Genomic DNA, 23,912 nt, shown 5'->3' on the forward strand with positions numbered 1-23,912 from the left:
CTCCACTGCTGGAAATTTATCTGTTGCAACATCAAAGGGAATGTTCACTGAGGTGTTGTGTGTGGTGGCAAGACATCGCAAGTATCCAAATTTTCCTTAATGGGGCAATGGTTGGATCACTTGTGGCAAATATATACAAAGAAATATCATGGAAGGCATAAAAGGCACAAATTAGAGGCATATTGACCCACAGACCTGGAGGGCACTCCATGATTGCAGAGAGAAAAAAGTGAGTTTCAGCCAAAAGTACGAAACCACTTTTGTAACAACAAAGGCCCAGAGCCCTGATAAGCAGGTGCATGTGGAAATGTGCTGGACGGCGAGTGGCGTAAAGAGGGAGGAATGTGACTGTGGTTACTTGAATGGAGGATGGGAAAAAAAGATGGTAGCAGATTGCGGGAAAAAAACATTACTTATCTACTGATGGAAACTGTAGAATATAGTCTATGATATTGCTGCAAATACGTAAATATGGAACATGTACAGGAACAAGAACTAGATGGCATGGGTATATTTAAAAATACACCGATTTAGAATCTGGGAATGCAGGTAACTTTTGTCTTGGGTTTACTTCAGTACACCTTTTTCAGACGTGCAATTAAAAAAAAAAAGATGTCACTCAGTAAAAAGTTGCCAGTGGAGAAGAGGATAGCGTGTTTTCTCAACATCTGACCCCGAGTGCACTGCGGTCCGCCGTGCTCAGGGTACCCTCCAGGCCTGGCAGGTGGCAGTTTGAGCCCGAGCGTGCTGTGATCCACCCGTGCCCAGGGTACCCTCCAGGCCTGGCAGGTGGCAGGAAGTGTGTGGAAGGGGGTGTACCTGCAGCTTCTCTGCCTAGGGGCTCCGTGTTCTCAGGACTGGCCTCCTGTCTGAATGAGGCTTCTCCCTTTTGCATCCATCTCCAGGGCCAAGTCAGTGGCTTGCTGCAGGGGCCTGGAAGAGGGGCTGACCATACTTTCTTGAAGGGGATTCTGTACTGAAAAACAAATAAAAAAAACCCCTTTGTGCCCAACCCGACCTGGGCAGCCACCCAGGCAGGGTTAGCATAATGGATCACCTGATCTTCCTCCTGAGCAGGCCCAGCCCCTCGGGGCTCCTTTGGGATCAGATCCTGCAGCTCTCCAGCAGCCTCCCGACCTCCGCTCTGGGTGAGCAGTGTTAAGTGAGGTGTTACCACTCCCCTGGAATCCGCTGGCTTTCAGTCTGAGCAGTCCCTGTAACTTTGTGGGGTTGTGGGGCCTGCCTGATCAGGCCGTGTGGAGAAACGAAACCAGAGAGCAGTCTGCACAAACATTTATTTACAAAAAACCAAGTTACATATGGTACAGGCTTTTTACACACAGTAGTTTAAACAATTTATTATTTTTTAACATCTTTATTGGTAAACAATAATTTTATGTATCTTTACTACCAGAAGGTAAAGAAAAGAATTTAATAAACTAATCGTTTTTGCTATTTTTATACAAAGTGACAGGTCATGCACATTTTTTTAAGTTTTAAAATCTTTTGCTAAGTGCAAATACTAGATTCCTCTCTCCAGTTTTAAGGCAAGAATGGGACTGTTGCTGGGCAGTCTCTCGCTCCAGGGAGCAAGCGAGGCAGCCCAGAGGGGAAGGTGCCAGGCTGCCTCCGGGACTGCTCTGTCCCCCAGACAGCGGCTGATCTCGGAGGGCGTCCTGTCATTTGCATCTTGCAGCCACTGACTGGTTTGTCTGATGGTTGTGGCGCCCTCTCTCCCCAACCCCATCACTAGTACAGACTGCTTCTCCAAGACACGAGGCGCCTACAGGGCCATTTTGCAGACATGAGGGGCTCATGCTCGGGTCAGAACTTGAGGCAAACGTGACTGTGCTACACCTGCAGAGCTGCGAGCCGCTCCACAGCCCGGCTCAAGGAGGGACGTTAGAGATCAGGCGCCCTCGGCTCAGAAAGGCAGGAGTGGTTCCCTAGCTGCCTCGTGTGGCTAAAAACAGCCAGAACTCATCTCAAAAGACGAGTCTTCAGTTTGGCCTCGGGGGAATTATTCTGGTCTCCCTCCTGTGCGGCAACCTTTGGACCTTCGCATGCCAGGTCCTAGGGCAGCTGCGGGACCACAGTGTCAAGGGCATGCGACACCAGCCCAAAGTCTGTCCTTGCCGCTGCCCCAGGACCTCCGCGGGGCCACACACCCTGGGCTGCAGGGAAGAGGTGGAAGCTGGTTCCTTCGTTGGATGATGAATCGGGTCAGAGACCCAGAAGGTTCTGGTGGGCTGGGGTGAGCACTGTCACCAGTGGGGCAGGTTGACAGCACCTGGGGTCACCCTCCCCATCCGGTGGGACATCTGTTGGCAGTTCACAGCCCTCAGAGACCCTCCCTTGGGGAAGCACGGGGAACATGCTTTAAAGGTACTTGAAGAAATCCTGTTGCTGTGCCCCAAGGGCAGGGGCAGGAAGCCCGGTAGGGAAAGGCTCCTGGCAGCACAGACTCAGTGTAGCCTCTCTTCATGCGCCCCCCACCCCAAGGCTTGGGGGCCACCTATCGGCAAACCCCAAACCCAGAGGAAAGACGGCAGTAACAGGCAACCTGGCACACCACCTCTCCATTTTAATCTCTGAAAACCATCTGAGAGGCTGATGGCAACGGGTGACCAGACGGTGATGCCTGGTCCTGGTGTGTCCCCTCCTCTCTGAGGTCTGTGTGTGTGAACTTCTGGGAACCCCACAGCCGTCAGAGCTTCAGCAAGAGGAACGGAGGCCAACACAGGGAGCCAGGCAGGTTCATTCCCCACTGAGGCCTCCGCGCTGCACACGGGCTGGAGCACGAAGTACTGCAGAGCAGGTGGCTGGGGTGAGGCTCAAACACCTGGCTGGGGCTGGACAGCAAAAGGCAACTGGGAACATGGCGGGGACTCCCAAGCAAACCCACAGCCGGACTCACCTGACCTCAGGAAAGGGTAGCTGCCGAGCGCAACCTGGGTCATCTACCTGCTGGGGAAAGCCAGCGCCACCATACCTTAGGGGAGAATCTGTTCATTACCTGGGTGGTGGCAAACACGGCTCCCTGGGAAAGCCACCAGGCCTCTGTCACAGCCACTTCAAAAGGATCTTGTGGTTGGCAAAAATTTCAGGACCATCCCACCCTCATCAACTGCCAGGCACGGGGCAACAGATTTCTTTGACTTTCCAGAGACTGAGGGAGAGAAACTCTAGTAGGCCACAGAAAACTGGAAAAGTTCAAAGTGAGTAAACAGCAAATGTTTCTTTAGATAAACTACAAACATCCCACTGCATGAGATGGCTCTCTGTGGTCTCATCCGAGAGGACCAAGAGGGAGGGCGAGACCCTGGAACAATCACTGCGGTGGAGGCCTGGGGTTCTTCTGCACTTGGACACGGTCCACAGCCTCCCCAACCTGAGTGGCGCTCCCAGGTCTGTGGACATCGCTCTGCCACTTAGGCCAACCGGCTCAGGGCAGTGGGGTGCACCTCACTCTAGGTGGGCTTCAGAACGAGGTGGGTAGAAGAACCAGGCCTCCACGACATGGTCCCGAGCTCTCAGCTCTCTCGAAGCTGCACTACTTGTTACTTCACTTTGTTATGGATCACACTGCTATGGTAAGGAAGGCTTACGTGGTTTTTAACTGAGAGACTTCTGTTGTCTGCCAGGGGGAGGGGATGGAGGCAAACATTTCCCTTCATCTATTTCTGCAGGGACGTGAGTGACAGAGACGGGCTACCTTGTGGCCCAGGGCCACCACGTTGGCTGCTAGGACGGCAGAACTCTTCAGGAAGAGGGTTTTGCTGTCCCTTATCTCTGGCCCAATCCTGTTACGGGCACCCGGAGGGTACCAGCCTGCTGATCACTTTTCAAGGAGCAGTGGCCCTTCCCAGGAAGAAATCCAGCCTATCTATTCAACAGGCAAGTCCGTCATCCCTACTTAGCAGGCATGGGCACAGCCATCAGCCTTGGGGGTGAAGGAGCATCTATCCAGCCTCCAGCCTGCACGGGATGCTTGGCGGGGCTCCCGGGAGGGGTGGGGCCTGGGTGTCAGAAGCGATGCCGCGGCTGGGGGCCAAAGTGCATAGGCAGGTTGTGCTCCAGCGGCACGTGGACGGGGGCGAAGTCGTAGTTGACTCGTACATTGGGCAGAGGGGGCACATAGGGCGCTGGGATGGGGCCCATGTTGAGGGGGAAGTTGTTGAACATGGGCCGGACGGGAGGCAGGGGGAAGGCTGGGTGCACAAAGGCGTAGGGGGGGATCTGTGGCTGGTGCAGGTTCTGTGGGACGGGCCTCGGCAGGGCTTCGATCCTCTGGACTTTCTCTGGAGGCTTCTCCAAGGGGGGCCCAATGCGTTTGAAGGTATTCTCTGAAAAGAAGACGGGATTTAGTAGAGAAAACAGTTAAATCCCACTGTGCTCGGATCTGGCCTGGAACCAGAACCGCATATCCTGATCCTGGTCCCAGGGGCCCTGAGCTGTAGGCTGACAGCCTGGAGCATGAGGCCAGACCAGGAGCCGCCAACTTGCAGCATCATTCTTCCCTGTGGACACAGGAGGGGTGGCCAGGCCAGAATAAGGCCGATTAAAGCCCCAAACGCAGCATGCACGCATGGGTGCAACAGCCCCCTCACCAGCCATCACCGAGGACAAAACCATACTTCCCACCGAGTGTCACACTCCACAAGGATCACCTTGGAAGGGGGAAGACTGATCCAGCTCAGAACAGGTGGAGCTTCTGTGAGAGAATTTCCTTTAGAGGCAGGCCGTGGATGGCCACTTACAGAAACTCCATTTCATTCCTCTGTAACCTCACAGAGGCCTACTGTCTTTTTAAGTCTGCTTTGGCTTCTATTTGCTTCCTAAGCTCAAACTCACCCCTTGGGACCCCCTGGCCATCAAAGAGCTGCTGAAACTGTCTCTATGCTTTCAGGGCCTTTCCCAGAGGGAGCTGGATATATGGGTGGGGTCTGTCAGCGGCCACCTGAGGGACAGCACTCCCTGGTGGTCCCTGGCTGGGTGGAATGCCAGGATCCCGATGCAAGCCAGCAGCAGGGTCCCCTCCTCCCCTGTGCACATGGAGTGAGTGAGCACAGGGCCTGTCTTGGGGAGCACTTGCCTCCATTCTTTCTTTTCTGTTCCTCTTCGGCCTCCTTCTGGATTTCCTCAATTAGCTTCTCATCATCTTCCTAGGAGAAAGGAAAGAAGATCAAGCTGGCTGACTTGCTCTCAGCCAGCTCCATGCAGTTCTGAGGCCCTCCCGGGACGCCGGCTTGCTGCCAATCAGCAATGGGGCTAAGCCAGAAACCTGCTGCTGACCAGCGAGGTCGTGGGTTTGCATACCACCCATTCCCAGTTCCCCGGGAAACTTCTTCCTTTATCATTAGACGGTGTTCCCATGAGGAAGCCCATCTGAAAGGCTGGGACCAAGGAGCGGGTCTGTGCACTGCACGTGGCTGTCTGGGGGCTGGGCTAAGAGAGCCTGCTCTGTTCACTCAGCTGTAAGGTAAGAACTTCCCACAGCTCGGAGCGGGCAGACTGATAACCCAAGGGTTTGGGATGGGGGTGAGTCTGGAGTGGGCAGGGCCTGAGGAGTTTCAGATCTTGAGTCTACAAACTCTGAGCACAGAAGCCGTCTCTGTAGAGCCCGCAAGTCTTGCCAGCTCCCCGAACTGAGCTGGACAAAAGACTATGCAGGCCTGCTGAGCCCTGAAGCTGGCCTTTAGCTCCTAGACAGCGGTGGGCTGTAGAAGGAGCAGCATGCTGCCAGCAGAACAGTGGCCTGGGCCACAAGGAAGGGCACAGCAGTTTAAGAACAACTCCCCTGTAGACCTCACCATCTCCCCTTCCCAAACTCAGGCTTGGTAGGCCTGCTTCGCTAATGGGCAATTCAGACTTGGATTATCCCAGCCTGGGGACAGGAGCCAAAGAGGCGCTCTGGGTACAGGCAGATGTGTGGGCTTCACCAGGGAAACTCTGGGGTCTGTGCCACATACAGTTCCCCCATCTCCACCTGCCCCAGGCACCGTGAACTGGGCTGCTGGCCCGGGACAGACAACCTGAACCATGCCTGTTCTGTGTAATGTGCTGGGGGTTCAACCCACTCCTCAGCGGCCCTGCAAAATGGCTGGGGACTGAAAGGACACTCGCTGGACTGAAACCACCACCAATACGGTGCACGTCTTTGCTGCCAGCGGCAGGGCTGCTGCTGGACCGGCACGGCCACGGAGGGCATGGGACTTAAGTCTACCCGTCACGAGCTGGGGCTCGACAAAGAGCAGAGCAGACACTGCAGCCACAACCTGAGCGTGGCAAGTGCACTGATCAAACCGAGAGACAGGCATGCATGTTCTCTTTCCTGGGGTCTTGCAGTAGTTTCTCCAGGAGTTAAGGGCAGTCAAGCTGGGAAGAAGTAAGGAGAAGGGCAGTGGTGCCCAATGTGGGGCAGGGAAGCACGAGCCAAGTTTCAGGACTTCCAGAAGCCTGCTAGACACGTGTGTTGCCCCAGACGACGCATCAGGCAAGGCCTCTCCACACGGCCAGTGTGGTCTGGGTTGGAATACTGTCAGTGATAACTCTGGATTTTTCATGCTGATTGGATGCTCTTGACTGGCTGACGTCACCCATGGAACTTCTGGGACGTGAATGGAGGGCCACAGAAGGGAGCGCATGAGCTGGAAAGAACACCTGGAAAACTTTGGACCAGGGGAGAGCACAGAAGCCTCAGCGTGGAGCTGGGCAATGGGCAGTCTGCATGCAATGGGCAGTTACTAATGTCATAACCAAGATGGTAACTTGTGATTTCACAGACAGTTATGGCCCCTCCATGATTCTGGAGTCATGAGTGTCGCTCGCTCAGTGTGTACTGGACACCTACTCTATAAAAACCCTAAGACAGGGCTTCCCTGGTGGTGCAGTGGTTGAGAATCTGCCTGCTAATGCAGGGGACACGGGTTCGCGCCCTGGTCTGGGAAGATCCCACATGCCACGGAGCAACTAGGCCAGTGAGCCACAGCTGCTGAGCCTGTGCGTCTGGAGCCTGTGCTCCGCAACAAGAGAGGCCACAATAGTGAGAGGCCCGCGCACCGCGATGAAGAGTGGCCCCCGCTTGCCGCAACTACGGAAAGCCCTAGCACAGAAACGAAGACCCAACATAGCAATCAAACAATCAATCAATCAATCAATCAATAAATCTTTAAAAAAAAAAAAAAAGACAAAACAAAAAAAAAACCCTAAGACATGGTCATCCAGCCTCTTTGTGAACACTCCAAATGAGGAAACTTACTACTCTACACAGTAATCACTAAGCCAATCAACACTAAGGGCTCCAGTAATGCAGCAGGCTTGGTGGAGGCAGTCTGAAGTTCTCCATGTGAATGTCAAGATAAATTCTACCACTATCTAGATTAGGAGCTGGCAAACATCTTCATTTTGGTGCCAGTGGCAAGTCTAGGAAAAAAGATTAAAAAAAAAAAAAAAAGAGTAATCTAGAAAAATGGAAAGTAGGAGAGTTGCTGCTCTGCACTGCTCACTGAGTGACGTGGGCAAATTCCTGAACGTCTGAGTCTGGGTATCTCACCTGTAAAATGGGCTGTTGTAAGGACCGCATGAGCTCAACTGTGTAAAGGACCCAGCACAAAGCAAGTACTCCTTATTAAAGACAGGAAAGTTGTGAAAAATGGCAGGAATAAAGATTTCAGAAAGATGAAAAGTTTCAAGAAAAAGTGGTAAAGATTGGGAGATGCCCTAACATTTCTCTCAGTGGCTTCTTTACGGTATGAGTGAGGTTTCCTGCCTCTGGTCATTTATTAATTATAACTATTAGTACTACATCACCATCACCCTCACCCCACCCCCACTATCTCATCCCTCTTCTATCACATCACCTAAATGTGGTCACGCCCATCAGTACCCAGAGGGACACCTAAGGCCTCTGATGGCACAGGAAGGCACCTTAGAAACCAGCCATTCTAACTTCCTTCTACCACAGAAAGTAAGGTCCCAGATCAGGTAAGTTGTTCAAAGTTATGGTTAGCTGGCGGTGGACTAGGCAGTGTCACTCAAATACCTTTCCTGGAGAAAATCCACAGAAAACTACTTTGCAGGTTCCCTGTCCCCGTCGTTTGATTTGAAAACGTGGAGGGTATATGTGTGCTTTCATTCAAGAATATGTATTGCGTGTCCAGTATGCATCAGGCACTGAACTGGATGTACAGCTAAGAATAAGGCAGACCTGGTCCCTTCCCTCATGGAGCTTCTATTTTTGTGCTGTGATCACAATTCCAGCTGGCATTCCACTTTGGAATTCTACATGGGCTTAAAGAGCAATTTCACAGCATTAAAGACTAACCCCTGACCCCCACCCCCTCTTTCCCCTCAGACTGTCTTGTGACATTTCTGTCAGGATAAATGAAGAATGAGGGATACTTTCTGAGTAGAAGATTCCAGGTCTCTTATAGCACTGTTAAGGGTATGGAAGAACAGGGCATCTGACCGATTTTTATCAATACTAAGTTTCCTGTGATAAATCCGAATGCTCCTGGTAAAAGTTCGCCCCTGAATAAATGCAATGTAAGAATTCCCTTAGGTGGGTCTGAGGCACTTGCACAGGCAAGTGTGAGTTGAGCGTCCTGATACAGATCTGCCGGCTCTCTGGAGGACAGAGCAGCCAGGTCCACCAGCTGGCAGAAACTCCCAGGCCATCACTGAGAGCTCTTCCGGGATTGGGGGGCGGGAGAAGCCTTAGAGCCTTGAGTTCTTCACCTTTTGAAGAGAGCCACCTGGAGGCTCTTCCCTTCCTTCCTTTGCTCTGATCACTCTCCTGATTTGTTAAGTGGACTCAGGACTATTTGTCCTTAAGCTCTAGCTTTCCCTGTTTAGGCAGTGCTCTTACAGTCTAAATACAGTCTGTATTTCACAAGAAAATGTCAGCACTCAACTATTTTGAGCAGTGATTGTTACCATAAAGAATGAGCGAATTGTTAGTTACACCTAGAATATGGGTTAAGCGTTTCAGATTTCAACTTTCTCCAACTGGTTGGAGTCACAGGACACTATATTTCGAAACTAAGAACTAAAACACATTTTAATATATTTTTTTAAAGATAAAAATTACATTTTCAGCCAAATATGTTAGACTCTAAGGGGGAAGATTTTTTTCTTCATCTGGGGTAGAATTTCCTTCCATAAGCAGTTTCCCTTGAGTATTTAAAATTCCTCAAGTCAAGAGTGAAGGCATGGGCTTCCCTGGTGGTGCAGTGGTTGAGAATTCGCCTGCCAGTGCAGGGGACACGGGTTCGAGCCCTGGTCCGGGAAGATCCCACATGCCACGGAGCAACTAAGCCCGTGCGCCACAACTACTGAGCCTGCGTGCTACAACTACTGAAGCCTGAGCACCTAGAGCCCGTGCTCTGCAACAAGAGAAGCCACCACAATGAGAAGCCTGCACACCATAACGAAGAGTAGCCCCTGCTCACCGCAACTAGAGAAAGCCTGCGCACAGCAATGAAGACCCAATGCAGCCAAAAATAAATAAATAAAAAATAAAAATAAATAAAATTTTAAAAAAATTAAAAAAAAGTGAAGGCAGACTGAATTGTACACTTTAAAACTGGCAAATTTTACTTTACCACAATTTAAAAAGTTAGTAATGTTAAAAAAAAAGAGTGAAGGTAGGTTTAGGGTTGATCTTGAGATGAAACATGAGGACTGTTCCCTCATCAGAACACTTCTTGGGTTGGGTAAGTGATACATGGGGATATTAAGGCTTTTCTAGAGGTGAGTTCCCTTGGGAAACATTCTAGGCATCCCAAGTGTCATCATTCACGGTGAATAAGGACACTTGGGAAAAAGTCTTGCCATTCTGCAAATCTAGGACACAGCTAACCTGCTGGAAACAGGGAACAATAGGAGGAAAAAAGATGATGAGAGGGCCAGGGGTGTGTGGGCTGGATCACAGAATTAACTGTCCTCCAGCCCCCCTGCAGGGCCTGAGTCACTTACAGGAAATCCAGGCATGCTGGAGCGGCCCCCACCGCAGTGAATTTTATCTTAAAGCAGCACTGGCTTCCTAACAGGCAGGCAGCTGGTGTGATGGGAAGAACTCCAGCTTTGGGGTTCCACAGACCTTGGCTTGGGGACCCCTCTACCCAACACGACTTAACCTGGAGCCTAATCATTTCCAAAGCAGGTTTACTGTGAGAAGCAAATGATCTCACTTTTTATAAAGTGCCAAGCACAGTGGTAGTAATAATGGCTTACTGTGTGCCAGCTCCTATTCTAAGCACCTCACATAGATTTCATAACAATTCCAGGAGTTAGGTACTATTAATTAATACCCATATTACAAATGAGGAAACTGAGGTTTTTTAAAAATATTTTTTCTGAGCAGGGATCGAACCCACGCCCCCTGCATTGGAAGCACGGAGTCCTAACCACTGGACTGCCAGGGAAGTCCCACACATAGTAAGGTTTGAATCCAGGCCTTCTCAAAGCCTGAGCTCTCAAGCACTTAAACCACTAGTTTCTGAATAGAAGCTTCTGGAACAGTATGACTGGAGGGGCCCAGAGTACTCTGCCTGCCCTGAGAATTGTCAGAGGTGACTATTTTTAGGCCCTGCTTTGTTCTAGAGTGTATCTTGCTCTCTTTGAAATATTAAGAGTTCCTTCTCTTTGGGATGTGCAGAACTCTGAAATCTCCTTTCTCCACTGAATAAAAGAAGGGAACAGGGCAAAATAAAACACCTCTCCTCAAGGAGATGAACAGCCAGTACAGCAGAGAAGGGGACACTTCTCTGAAAAATTCCCATTTTCCTGGGGTCAGCTCACCCAGAAGTACATGTGCCATCACTTGAAACATCAGGTCTCTGACTGGCCTCCCCAGCACTTGGCCTTTGAGACAAAGCCAGCAGAACCTTCTCACCCAGAGTGGGAGCTGGGAGCTCGGGGAGAAACCAGAAACCTAAGGTGCAGGCCAGGCTCCATCACTGAGGCCACAGGACTTAACTGGCTCATGGTAACTGAGTCGCCTATCACTCCTGACCTGGGCACTGTTCCAGGCCATCTCCAGACGTCCTTGCCTCGTTGACATGTTTTCTCATGAGGTCACCAAGTTACTTGTATACCTTGGAGTCCCATGGAATTTTCTCCTTCTTCCACAAAAAGCCAGGGTTTTGATTCTCACACACATTAAAGCAATCTTGGGGAAAAGAGTTTAACAAAACACAAATAAAAAGGTAATTCCTGGGACTTCCCTAGTGGCGCAGTGGTTAAGAATCTGCCTGCCAATGCAGGGGACACGGGTTTGAGCCCTGGTCTGGGAAGATCCCACATGCTGCGAAGCAACTAAGCCCGTGCACCACAACTACTGAGCCTGTGCTCTAGAGCCCGCGAGCCACAACTACTGAAGCCCGCACGCCTAGAACCCATGCTCCGCAACAAGAGAAGCCACCGCAATGAGAAGCCCGTGCATTGCAACGAAGAGTAGCCCCCGTTCGCCACAACTAGAGAAAGCCCCATGGGCAGCAAAGAAGACCCAACGCAGCCAAAAATAAATAAATTCACAGGCCCTAGTGAATGTCCACCAAGGGCAACATGCCCACCCCAGCATTCCTCTCCTTGGCCTTTGGCTTGGGGTTTAAGATGGACCCAGTAGGCCTTTTCTGCCCTCTTTCTGGCCCCTCCTCATCTTGGTGAAAACCTTTAAACAGATCCACAGAATATGCATATAAGCAAGTCTCAGACTGAGCATAAGGAAACGCCAGGCTAGAGTAGAAGTGAACCCCACAGCACTTTCCACCACTACGCACGGCTACTCTGGGAGGGGAACCCACAGACCACCACTGAATGTAATGAGAACTGGGATGGGAACACGTGCAGCACCCACAGTGGGCCAGTGCACCCCAAATGCAGTGCTGAGGACAAAGGACCACAGCAGAGAGTGACATGGAGTCTCGCCGCCCAGCAGATCTGGAAGAATGCTTTATATAAAGAAACGAGGGGTTGCATCTTAACAGTGAGAGGATTTTATTTCCTTTCCCTGAATTCCTCTGAGCTCAGCAAGATACAGAAATGCTGGCCTAACACAGAAGACTCTGACACGCTTGCTTCACATGGAGGTGGGTAGGGAGCGAGGCACGGCAAGATCATGAGCGGGATGGCAGGGGCCCGGCCTCTCCGAAACACCGACTCAGCACGCCAGCTGCCGGCAGGAAGTGAGGGAGAATTCACCAGAGAGGTTTTAATGAAGAAAAACAACCCCAAACCCCAACTCCTTAAAACATGTCCCTCAACAATGAAGCCCCACAGCTCTGCCCATGGAGCAGGGTTTGGACGGAAGAAAAAGAAGGATGAGAAACTGCAAGTGGTTAAAGGGAAACAGAGAAGGTTTCCACCAATCAGATATTGACAACAATCGCCAGCCACAGGCTGAAGGTTCCTAAAATAAATGTTTGAGTACTTAGCACACGGCTTGTTCTTGAGAGGCTTTTAAACATCCTTTTGAGCCCGTTTTCTTCAACATTTCTGGACACCAGAGCTGGCCGCCTGCTTGCCTGCTGCCAGCCTCTGGTGATCATGAAGGGAGGGTGGTGACTTTTCTTCTTCATTTAACTTTTCCTCCCTGTAAAAAGGTGACTGAGAATTGCAAGTCAACTGCTGCTTCCCTCCTGCAATTTTGGGGGTGGGGCTGGGGCTGGGATCCAGGTCATGTATGGCCACAGCTGTTGTTAATAAACTTGCAATGATTTCATAAAAGGCTTCCAAAGAGCTGAGGATTTAGTTTCAAATTATTCCCAGATTGGCTGCAGATCGCCGAGCAACACCAGACCCTAACCCCCCAGCGCCAGCTGTCCCCCTGCAACAGGAAATTGGGGGTGGGGGGGTGCAGCACGGCCCGGAGTGGCACATGCTGTGCAGCTGGGGTCTGGAATGGCCGGGGAGGGGGTGCGGAGGAGGTCCGGATAATGTGCTGGGGAGGAGCAAAGACTGGACGGCTCTCTGCTGGCTTCTGCAACTATCTCCTCGGGTCACAGAGGCCTGGAACGCAAACACCTTTCTGTCTAGAGCTCCCCCCAGGGACCTGGAGGCAGCATGGGGTGTGGCCATGTTGTGACTCCTGTCAGGGTCAAGCACTCAGCCTGGGGCCTGCTGGCATCTGCTGAACATGACACATGCCAACATGCCATGTTTACCGGACTGAGCCACACTGTGGCCCTCCTTGGTACAATCCTCTAGTGACATCTAAACCTGACTGGGGACACTGTCAAGGCCCCTTTCTACCATCTGCAGCTTGCTCAATGGGGAAGGGTCCAGCGAGGGCCAATCCCTTTACGGAGGCCTGCTTGATTCACTGGGTGCAGGGACCCTGCAGGCAGCTATCAGCAAGCTCCCGTACTTGCGACCTCTTGCTCCAGAGAGTGGAGACTTGGGGAGTGGAAGGAGCTAACAGCTGGCTGAAGACCTGGATTTGCAGCCTGGTTTTACCAAGTGACCTGAATCTTGTTTTCTTCATCTGCAGAATGTGAAAGTGGTCCCGCCTCCATGTTGTAACAGAAACAATGGTGTTTAAAACAGTGACTTGAAATAAAATGCTAAGGCCAACTGTGGAAGTTAAGTGATGGGGCAACATGGGTGTTCACTTTACCATCTTCTTCACAGAAGGTAAATTTTAAAAGTTAAGGAAAAAAACCTGAAACTGAAAATTAGTTACTGAGCTAAACTCTGGAGTATCTTTCTGAAGATACTCCCTAAAATGATCTCCACCTTTTCCTCCTCAACCCTGTCTGAAATACTTTTATTTCCTCTGCCTTTCCCAGGCCACTCAAACAAGGGTCTCAAAGGTGCCCAGCGCCCTCCGTGCCCCTGACCCATCAGGAAGACAGACACTGGTCCAGGCTGGGTGGTGCTGGAGCCAACTAAGGGGAGAAAGCAGAAAGCAGCTTTGTTTAAGATGCTGAGAGAACAGAAGACCTGAGATCAACACATGCCACGTTTTTTTTTTTTAAATTTGGCATGCAGGATCTTAGTTCCCAGACCAGGGATTGAACCTGCGCCCTCAGCAGTGAAAGCGCAGAGCTCTAACCACTGGACCACCAGGGAATTCCTCATGCCACCTTTTACTGACCACAATCTTCTGCAAGTTTCTTCATTTGTAAAACTGGGATGATACACTGGCCTTAGAGGACTGTCAAAGAATTAAATATATTAACACATACTAATGTCAGGTTCAATCCACTGCAGCCTTGAGAAAAATAAATAATTCTCTTAACCAAATGGCTAGACTTATAATGGTGCCAAATTGTAAACTGGCTGTTAAAGCCCTAGGGTTTTATTTGCACTGAACATGCTTCAAATTCTTGTATTTAAAAAACAAAGAAGTTGTAGAAAACAATTCTGTGCAGTTTCTGGTAGCCAAAACCCAAGATAAATACCGACTTTGTTTTGTATTAAAGTGAAAATGCTCTTATGAATTTTGCCCCACTTCTCGAATCCGGACTGCCAGATGATTGCTCTGAACATGGCTTCTAACAGTAAGATGTAACTTGTTAACCCCCTTAAGTTACCAATCACGGACAAGAAAAAAGTCAGCACATATGGGTCCAGTAAAGTCCCGGGGTAACCATTTCCCCACTGCAAAATAATGTTTGTTCATTTATGTGTTGTGATTTGGCTGTGCATTCTGACCCCTAAGCTAGAAAACTGTGGTTTGTTGTGACTGGTTTGCTTCTGCTTTTCTTTTTTCCTTCTTAAAAAGACATCTTGTTTTTACAAGACTCTTGGTTGAATGTTTTGAGCTTATTTCTGACAACTAACAGATAACTGACAGTTTTCTAATATGCAGTTAGTTCAGTTCCCAAGCAATCTCTAGTCATTAAGGATGAAAACTCAACTTCTCTCCAAACCACGAAGGGATAACTCCCTCATGGACAAATGAGAGATTCTTCCTGGCCTTGCCGGTTAATTAAGCCAGAGAAAAGGCTGGATGACAGGGCATGCTTTGTTTCCCTGAACTTCTGAATGGCTTTGTGTTCCCAGAAGCCCCAACAGATGCTGGGTTGGAATTCAATCGGTCTCCTGGTGAGAATCAAGGAAACGGGGCTGATCCCGGTTTTGATGGGAACGGGACAAATGGAACAAAATCTCTGGCTGTGGCTACCAGAGGAAATCGGAGGGATTTGTATTTGCCTGACCTTCCTTTCGAACTTTATTTTGAGCAAATACAGAACCTTTCTCAGGGTAGAAGATGACAATTCAACATGAAAACGAGGGGCAGTCGTATGCTATGGCACCCGAACAAGGTAACAGAACACGAGAAACGTTTATAATCAATTCCATGTGTGGGAAGAAAAGGGAGGTGGCAGGAGAAGAACAAGAGAGAGCAGAAAGGAAAACGGGGCTGCGAAGAAGCCAGACTGCCTGCCGCACACCCTGCTGCACGTGGTTAACTCCCACGCTGCTCTCTGCTTCTAGAGAGGAAAGCAGCCTGAGGAATGCTTCTTAGGAGTGCCGCTGAAGAAACAGACCCTATTTCTTCACCAAGTTCCTAGAGATGCTCAGGCCCCCAGTTTGCTGGCTGGATGGGACTGAGGAACCGAGTCAGTGGAACTGCCAGGGCCTGGGAAGTTTTGTCACAAAATGCAGCGTGGGTTACCTTGGAGCGCACTTCCCACTGTGGGCCACACCTCCCTCCACTCAACCAGCAACAGGATGACTGCTTATTCCAAAGTCGCCCCTTTCTTTCAATTATTTCCTCAGTGATAGGAGGGCAGGCTTGCTAAGGGTCTTACTGGGTCACGGAGCTGTGGAATAAGAGCAATTCCTGGGTCCCTCAGCCCAGTCTTCCACCCAGGAGGAGACTGCTCCTGACATGCAGATACCGGGTTTTCACAGAGGACTCAGTGCTTTACAAAACTGGGGGGAGTTCTGAGGATTAGGATTAGGCCACCAGCCTGGCCTGCTGTGGCTTTCAACAGGGGCCAGCCTGTTACCCTGACACCTTTTCTTATCAGGCATATTGGAGGTGTTCTATATGAGGGATAAAGACTGGTGGCTAACAAGACTTTTTATCTTTGACTTACAAAGTTCTAGCTAGAACAGTGTTTTAGATTTGGATTAATGGTCAATCTTTAAAAATTGGAAGATTTCACATTAAAATACAGATTTCCAACCTCTCTGGAAAATCTGAAGCCATGGTAACTCTGAGCACAGTCCCATCTGGCAACAAACTATGGGGGCTTAGGCCAAGTCACTCGTGTACTCCGGGCCTGCAACAGCTCCCAGCACACTCAGTGAGACCCACGGCCTGCTTCTGTGCCCACCTCTCTCACCTTCCTCCCCTCGTTCACCACCTGCAGGCCACACCAGCCTTCTTTCTGTTCCACGAATAGGCCAGATCTGTTTTCTTTCTTTGGCTGCCTTGCTCCTCCTCTGCATGCAGGTTTCGCTGTAAATGCTGCCTCTCAGAGAGGCCTGCCGAGATGACTCCCCCCTCCGGCTCCCGTCATTCTCCACTGCATCGTTCCTACTGTTCCTACACAGTACCAACCTCATGAAGGATCTCTGTTTTAAACTTAATAGACTGTAAACTCCAAGAAAACTAGTCCTGGCAACACTGAATAGTTACAAACGAAAGAATGGATGAATCTATCATTTCTCCAGGGATTTGAATGAAATTTTTGTCACACATTAAATTCTTATGGGACTGTTCCTGGTCTCTATCTTGTCCCCTTGATCTATCTGTCTATTCTTGCATTATACTACGTGATTTTGATTTGTGCAGCTTCACAGTAAAAATTAGTCTCACTTTCAAAATTACAGGTAATTTTTCAAGGAAAAAAAATAAATCCGACTGAATTTAAACGGGAATTGCAGTAAACTTGTAGATTACTTTGGACACAAGTAATCTCTCTGTAATACCAAGTCTCCCCTTTGAGGGACAAGGTGCTTCTCCACTATCCAGCTCATCCTCACTTGCCCCAGTGAAAGCTGACTTGTCAATGGCTATCCCCAGGCCTCTGCGGGCTATGGTGCAGCTTCCTTGCTAGCTCCAAGTTGGCAGGGTATCTATCCACTGTTATGCTCAATCGTTTTTTGGTAGAACAAGTCTTCTCACATACTACATTGCCATCCTTACAGAGCAACTTACAACTGACTAATAGTAATACTATCAAACTTAAAAATTATTGGGACTTCCCTGGTGGCGCAGTGGTTAAGAATCTGTCTGCCAATGCAGGGGACACGGGTTTGGGCCCTGGTCCGGAAGATCCCACATGCTGCGAAGCAACTAAGCCCGTGCACCACAACTACTGAGCCTGTGCTCTAGAGCCTGCAACCCACAACTACTGAGCCCGCGTGCCAAGAGGCCGTGCTCTGCAACAAGAGAAGCCACCGCAATGAGAAGCCTGTGTACCGCAACGAAGAGTAGCCCCTGCTCGCTGCATCTAGAGATAGCTTGCGCGCAGCAATGAAGACGCAACAGAGCCAATAAATAAATAAACAAACAAATAAATGAAATTTATCGTTATTATATACATAAAAAAAAAGAACAAAGCATATTTCTCCACATGTTCAAGTCTCTTCATGTCCTTCAATACGGTTTTATAGTTTTCTTCATACTTCTTGTTAAAGTTAATTTCCTGGGTATTTCACGATTTACATAGCTACTGTGAATGGCATTCTGTATATTTATTTTGTATCTAGCCATCTTTCACTGCTTCTGATGCCTTTTCAGTTGATTATTTTGTCTTTTCTCAGGTTTAAAACAGTAGGTTTGCCTTTTTTTTTTTCTTTTTTTTTTGGGGCTGTGCTGGGTCTTCGTTGCTGCGCGCAGGCTTTCTCTAGCTGTGGTGAGCGGGGGCTACTCTTCGTTGCAGTTTGTGGGCTTCTCATTGCGGTGGCTTTTCTTGTTGCGAAGCATGGGCTCTAGGTGCGTGGGCTTCAGCAGTTGCAGCGCGTGGGCTCAGCAGCTGCGGCTCACGGGCTCTAGAGTGCAGGCTCAGTAGTTGTGGCACATGGGCTTAGTTGCTCCATGGCATGTGGGATCTTCCCAGACCAGGGATAGAACCTGTGTCTCCTGCACTGGCAGGCGGATTCTTAACCACTGCACCACCAGGGAAGTCCTGCTTTTCTTCTTTACATATAAAAGTGCTTAGAACTTTTTTTTTTTTTTTTGCTTAGAACTTTTTATTGGACACACAGTGGGTGTCCAATAAGCATTAGTGATTATCTTCTCCAATATCTATATTTTTCATCTTATTTTCTCAGCTAACTGCATTGACTAGCACAAATAATGGTGATAGTCTTATATATGACTTTTGGGGAATGCTTCTATGTATTTCACTATTAAATACATGCTAATGACTGTTTTGAAATATGGGGCTTATAAAACATATTAAGTATCCTTCTAATACTACTGTTAAAGCTTAAATCAAGAATGGATACAGTCATCCCTAGATATCCACAGGGCATTGGTTCCAGGACCCCCACGGACACCAAAACCAGTGTTGCTCCAGTCCCTTATATAAAATGGTGTAGTATTTGCATATAACCTATGCACATCCTCCTGTATACTTTAAATAATCTCTAGATTACTTATAATACCTAATACAATGGAAATGCTATATAAATAGTTGCTGGTGTGTGGCAAATTCAAGTTTTGCTTTTTGGAACTTTCTGGAAATTTTTTTCCCTGAATATTTTCAATACATGGTTGGTTGAATCCACAGATGTAGAACCTGCAGATACAGAGGGCTGACTGTATTTGTCTTTTTTTTTTTTCCCCACACACACTGTATTTTATTTTTACAAGAGATAAACTGATACCAAGCATTGTAAATGGATGACCACAACAAAAGCAACAATGATTGCAATTACCAAACATGAAACACCCTCATACTATGTCATAATATTGACATTCAGTCCAGTAATCCTCCACTGTAACAGCTCCTTTCCTTTGCAGTGAAAATTGATTTGTATATTTTTTGCCTCCAAGTCCTTGTAGGATTTTTTTTTTTTATTGCAACAGAAAGTCACACAAATTATAAGCATCCTCATCAGTGTATTTGTCTTTATCATCTAAAGATATCATATGGTAAATTACAGTAATAGAGTTCTTAATACTGAACCATCCTTGCACATCTGGAACAATCTCACTTGGTCATGGTTTCTATTTGCTGTTATTTTATTTAGAGAATTTTAAACCTATATTCATAAGTGAGATAAACCTGTAGATTTCTTTTTCAGGGTTACCTCTGAGAGGTTTTGGTATCAGCATTATGCTGGCTTTATACAAATATATGTAAAACATTCTGTACTTTTCTATCCTCGGAAGTATTTCAAATGGCATAGAAAAATTTTATTCCCTAAAGGATTAAAAGAATTTGCTCATAAACTGTTGCGGAATGCTGCTTTCTGAGGAGTAGCTTTTTAGCTACTTTCTCAATTTTATGTGTGGTTATCTACGCAGTTCCCTATCTTTTTAGGATTCAAAACGTGTTAGGTGTGTATAAAATCTCTTTTTGTCATATTACGTTATAGATACTTTTTCCCTACAAAGCAACATGGAGCCATGCATTCACTTACAGTGGGGTCGGTCCAGAGGGAGCATCTTGAACACTCCTGGCAAGGGGCTCCTGGGGAGCGAGGATGCTGGCAGAAGTGGTCATATCCATTAATAGATACTCGACAGAGGTAGCACATTTGGGCACCGCAGCGGCAAGACATGCGGTTGCAGCCTTCTGATTTGATGAGGCCGGTCCCACACTTATGGCATTTCCTAATGCGGGCTGCAGTCATCTTTTCTTCACTAAAAAAAAGAAAACAGGATTGGAGATAGCACGGAAGATGAAAAAGAAAGAAAAATATTATGGCCCTTAAAGTCTTTCTTTCTTTCCACAGATAATGATTGCTTGGCTCTTTTGGTGACATTCGAAGGGTGAAAAGAGCCTATGTTCTGGGCTTCTCTGGCGGTGCAGTGGCTGGGAATCCGCCTGCCAATACAGGGGACACGAGTTTGAGCCCTGGTCTGGGAAGATCCCACATGCTGCGGAGCAGCTAGGCCCGTGCGCAACAACAACTGAGCCTGTACTCTACAGCCCGTGAGCCACACCTACTGAGCCTGCACGCTGCAACTACTGAAGCTCGCGCGCCTGCAGCCCATGCTCCGTAACGAGAAAGGCCACTGCGGTGAGAGGCCCACGCACTGCAATGAAGGGTGGCCCCCAATCGCCAAAACTAGAGAGAGCCCTCGCACAGCAACGAAGACCCAACTCAGTCCAAAAAAAAAAAGAAAGAAAAAGGAGCCTATGTTTTGGAATCTCAGAACTGGCTTCAGTTTTTCAGTTGTATGACCTTGGGTAAATTATTTAACTGCCTCGAGACGCAGTTTCCTCATTTTTATAATTTTTTTTTTTTTTTTAAGGATTTTCTTTTTAATTAATTAATTAATTAATTTTTGTCTGTATTGGGTCTTCGGTTCGTGCGAGGGCTTTCTCCAGTTGCGGCAAGCGGGGGCCACTCTTCATCGCGGTGCGGGGACCGCTCTTCATCGCGGTGCGCGGGCCTTTCTCCATCGCGGCCCCTCCCGTTGCGGGGCACAGGCTCCAGACGCGCAGGCTCAGCAATTGTGGCTCACGGGCCCAGCTGCTCCGTGGCATGTGGGATCTTCCCAGACCAGGGCTCGAACCCGTGTCCCCTGCATTAGCAGGCAGATTCTCAACCACTGCGCCACCAGGGAAGCCCCCTCATTTTTAAATTGGGAGAACCCAACTTTCTCATAGTGTTTTATTTATTTATTTATTTATTTTAACATCTCATAGTGTTTTGAGGATTACAGATAAGATACAGAGTACCCTGGGGCAAGTGCCTGGCACCCAGCATTTAGAAAATGATTATTCTATTTGTTATAGGAGTCCCTATAGGCTTAAAATGGAGAGAAAAAACTCAGTGCCTTCCTAATCAATGTTTTTTATATACACAAAGCTGGATAATGGAGAGCCAGTAAACCTTAGTTACATACACACCTTAGACTTTTAAATACATACTTGACATAGGGCTGGCGTAGACACAGCTGGGGGTGATCCAACAGCCACCCTATGACTTCTTCCTGTTGGCAGAGCTCACTCCTATGACAAACTGGCATGTTGGAATACGACCTTCCCAGACTCCCTTGCAGCTAGGGGATGGGCACACATATGACTCAATCCTGGCCAATGGGAAGCTTGTAGGGAGCCAACTTGTTTCCAGAAGCACTTTTACTGATATCTAGAGTCAAGATGACAGGTCTTGGCTTGTTTTCAAGAGCTGGCACTGCTGAATTAGTTACTTCTAATGGTGCTGTTCATAACTCTGAAATAACACTTGCCACATTTGCCTATAATTGCTTATGTGTCTGTCTTCCTCTGCTCTGTTGAGTTCCTTCAAGTATAAGGCAGAGGCTATGATCCTTGTACCCAGCTGGCATGAAGAAGCATCATCTTGATGGGAAGGAGTCAAAAGGTATTCCTGCTGAGACCAAGAAGAGCATGAATGACCCTAAGCATGGATAGCCTTGAAGGACTCATCCTATTAGTCAAGAACTTCTCTCCTCTCTGAGCACAAACACAGTGTGTAACCAGGTAATTGCTTCAACGTGAAGAATGTAATAGCGTGGGGATGAGTTCTGAGCTGCACTCTCCCTCCTAAAGCTGAGAGAATGCAGCCTTCTTCCTTCCACTGCTCCCAGTTTTTCTGCTAATAAGTAAGAGTAGCCAGATGAGCCTGTGGTCAGGCAAGTGTTTTTTTTTTTTTTTTTTTTAAATATACATTTAGGACTTCCCTGGTGGCAAAGTGGTTAAGAATCCGCCTGCCAACGCAGGGGACAAGGGTTCGAGCCCTGGTCTGGGAAGATCCCACATGCCGCGGAGCAACTAAGCCCGTGCGCCACGACTAATGAGCCTGTGCTCTAGAGCCTGCGAGCCACAACTACTGAAGCCCTCACGCCTAGAGCCCGTGCTCTGCAACGAGGGAAGCCACTGCAATGAGAAGCCTGCGCACCGCAATGAAGAGCAACCCCCGCTCACTGTAACTAGAGAAAGCCCGCCCGCAGCAACGAAAAACCAACACAGCCAAAATAAATAAATAATAAAAGATATTAAAAAAATTTATATTAAAAAAATACACTTATTTATTTTTGGCTGCATCGGGTCTTTGTTGCTGCACACGGTCTTTCTCCAGTTGCAGTGTGTGGGCTTCTCGTTGTGGTGGCTTCTCTTGTCGTGGAGCATGGGCTCTAGGCACATGGGCTTCAGTAGTTGTGGCATGTGGGCTCAGTAGTTGTGGCTCACGGGCTCTAGAGTGCAGGCTTAGTAGTTGTGGCGCACAGGCTTAGCTGCTCCATGGCATGTGGGATCTTCCCGAACCAGGGCTCGAACCCGTATCCCCTGCATTGGCAGGCGGATTCTTAACCACTGCGACACTAGGGAAGTCCAGGCAAGTGGTTTTAATTATTGATATTTAGAAGACTGTTGTAGAATGCTCCTCAGAAGCCAGATCATGTGTTTAAAAATAGAAAAATACATTAGGGAGCAACAGTCAGCTCTACCCACCACCAGAGCCTCCCATCAAGCCTCTTAGATAGCCTCAACCACCAGAGGGCAGACAACAGAAGCAAGAAAAACTACAATCCTGCAGCCTGTGGTCCAAAAACCACAGTTACAGAAAGACAGAGAAGATGAAAAGGCAGAGGGCTATGTACCAGATGAAGGAACAAGAAAAAACCCCAGAAAAACAACTAAATGAAGTGGAGATAGGCAACCTTCCAGAAAAAGAATTCAGAATAATGATAGTGAAGATGATCCAGGACCTCGGAATAAGAATGGAGGCAAAGATTGAGAAGATGCAAGAAATGATTAACAAAGACCTAGAAGAATTAAAGAACAAACAAACAGAGATGACCAATACAATAACTGAAATGAAAACCACACTAGAAGGAATCAATAGCAGAATAACTGAGGCAGAAGAACGGATAAGTGACCTGGAAGACAGAATGGTGGAATTCACTGCTGCAGAACAGACTAAAGAAAAAAGAATGAAAAGAAATGAAGACAGCCTAAGAGACCTCTGGGACAACATTAAACGCAACAACATTCGCATTATAGGGGTCCCAGAAGGAGAAGAGAGAGAGAAAGGACCAGAGAAAATATTTGAAGAGATTATAGTCGAAAACTTCCCTAACATGGGAAAGGAAATAGCCACCCAAGTCCAGGAAGCGCAGAGAGTCCCATACAGAATAAACCCAAGGAGAAACACGCCGAGACACATAGTAATCAAAGTGGCAAAAATTAAAGACAAAGAAAAAGTACTGAAAGCAGCAAGGGAAAAACGACAAATAACATACAAGGGAACTCCCATAAGGTTAACAGCTGATTTCTCAGCAGAAACTCTGCAAGCCAGAAGGGAGTGGCATGATATACTTAAAGTGATGAAAGGGAAGAACCTACAACCAAGATTACTCTACCCGGCAAGGATCTCATTCAGATTCGATGGAGAAATCAAAAGCTTTACAGACAAGCAAAAGCTAAGAGAATTCAGCACCACCAAACCAGCTCTACAACAAATGTTAAAGGAACTTCTCTAAGTGGGAAACACAAGAGAAGAAAAGGACCTACAAAAACAAACCCAAAACAATTAAGAAAATGGTCATAGGAACATACACATCGATAATTACCTTAAACGTGAATGGATTAAATGCCCCAACCAAAAGACATAGACTGGCTGAATGGATACAAAAACAAGACCCATATATATGCTGTCTACAAGAGACCCACTTCAGACCTAGGGACACATACAGACTGAAAGTGAGGGGATGGAAAAAGATATTCCATGCAAATGGAAATCAAAAGAAAGCTGGAGTAGCTATACTCATATCAGATAAAATAGACTTTAAAATAAAGAATGTTACA

The 23,912-nt window shown here is 48.0% G+C and overlaps 1 protein-coding gene across 3 annotated transcripts in view; it reads right to left on the reverse strand.

The window, feature by feature from the left end:
* Positions 1-1,278: 1,278 nt before the first annotated feature.
* RNF216 (ring finger protein 216) overlaps positions 1,279-23,912 on the reverse strand; it is a 190,417-nt gene continuing 167,783 nt past the window's right edge. For all 3 annotated transcript variants that reach the window (XM_007186763.2, XM_007186761.2, XM_057529320.1), the window contains exons 15-17: positions 19,555-19,777; positions 5,096-5,165; positions 1,279-4,346 (exon numbers count right to left, since the gene is read on the reverse strand). In XM_007186763.2, coding sequence (XP_007186825.1) covers positions 4,027-4,346; positions 5,096-5,165; positions 19,555-19,777 — 613 coding nt within the window. In that variant the 3' untranslated portion in view covers positions 1,279-4,026. The remainder of the gene's footprint in view (positions 4,347-5,095; positions 5,166-19,554; positions 19,778-23,912) is intronic.

This window comes from Balaenoptera acutorostrata, chromosome 15 (genome assembly GCF_949987535.1).
Source record: "Balaenoptera acutorostrata chromosome 15, mBalAcu1.1, whole genome shotgun sequence".
Taxonomy (NCBI): domain Eukaryota; kingdom Metazoa; phylum Chordata; class Mammalia; order Artiodactyla; family Balaenopteridae; genus Balaenoptera; species Balaenoptera acutorostrata.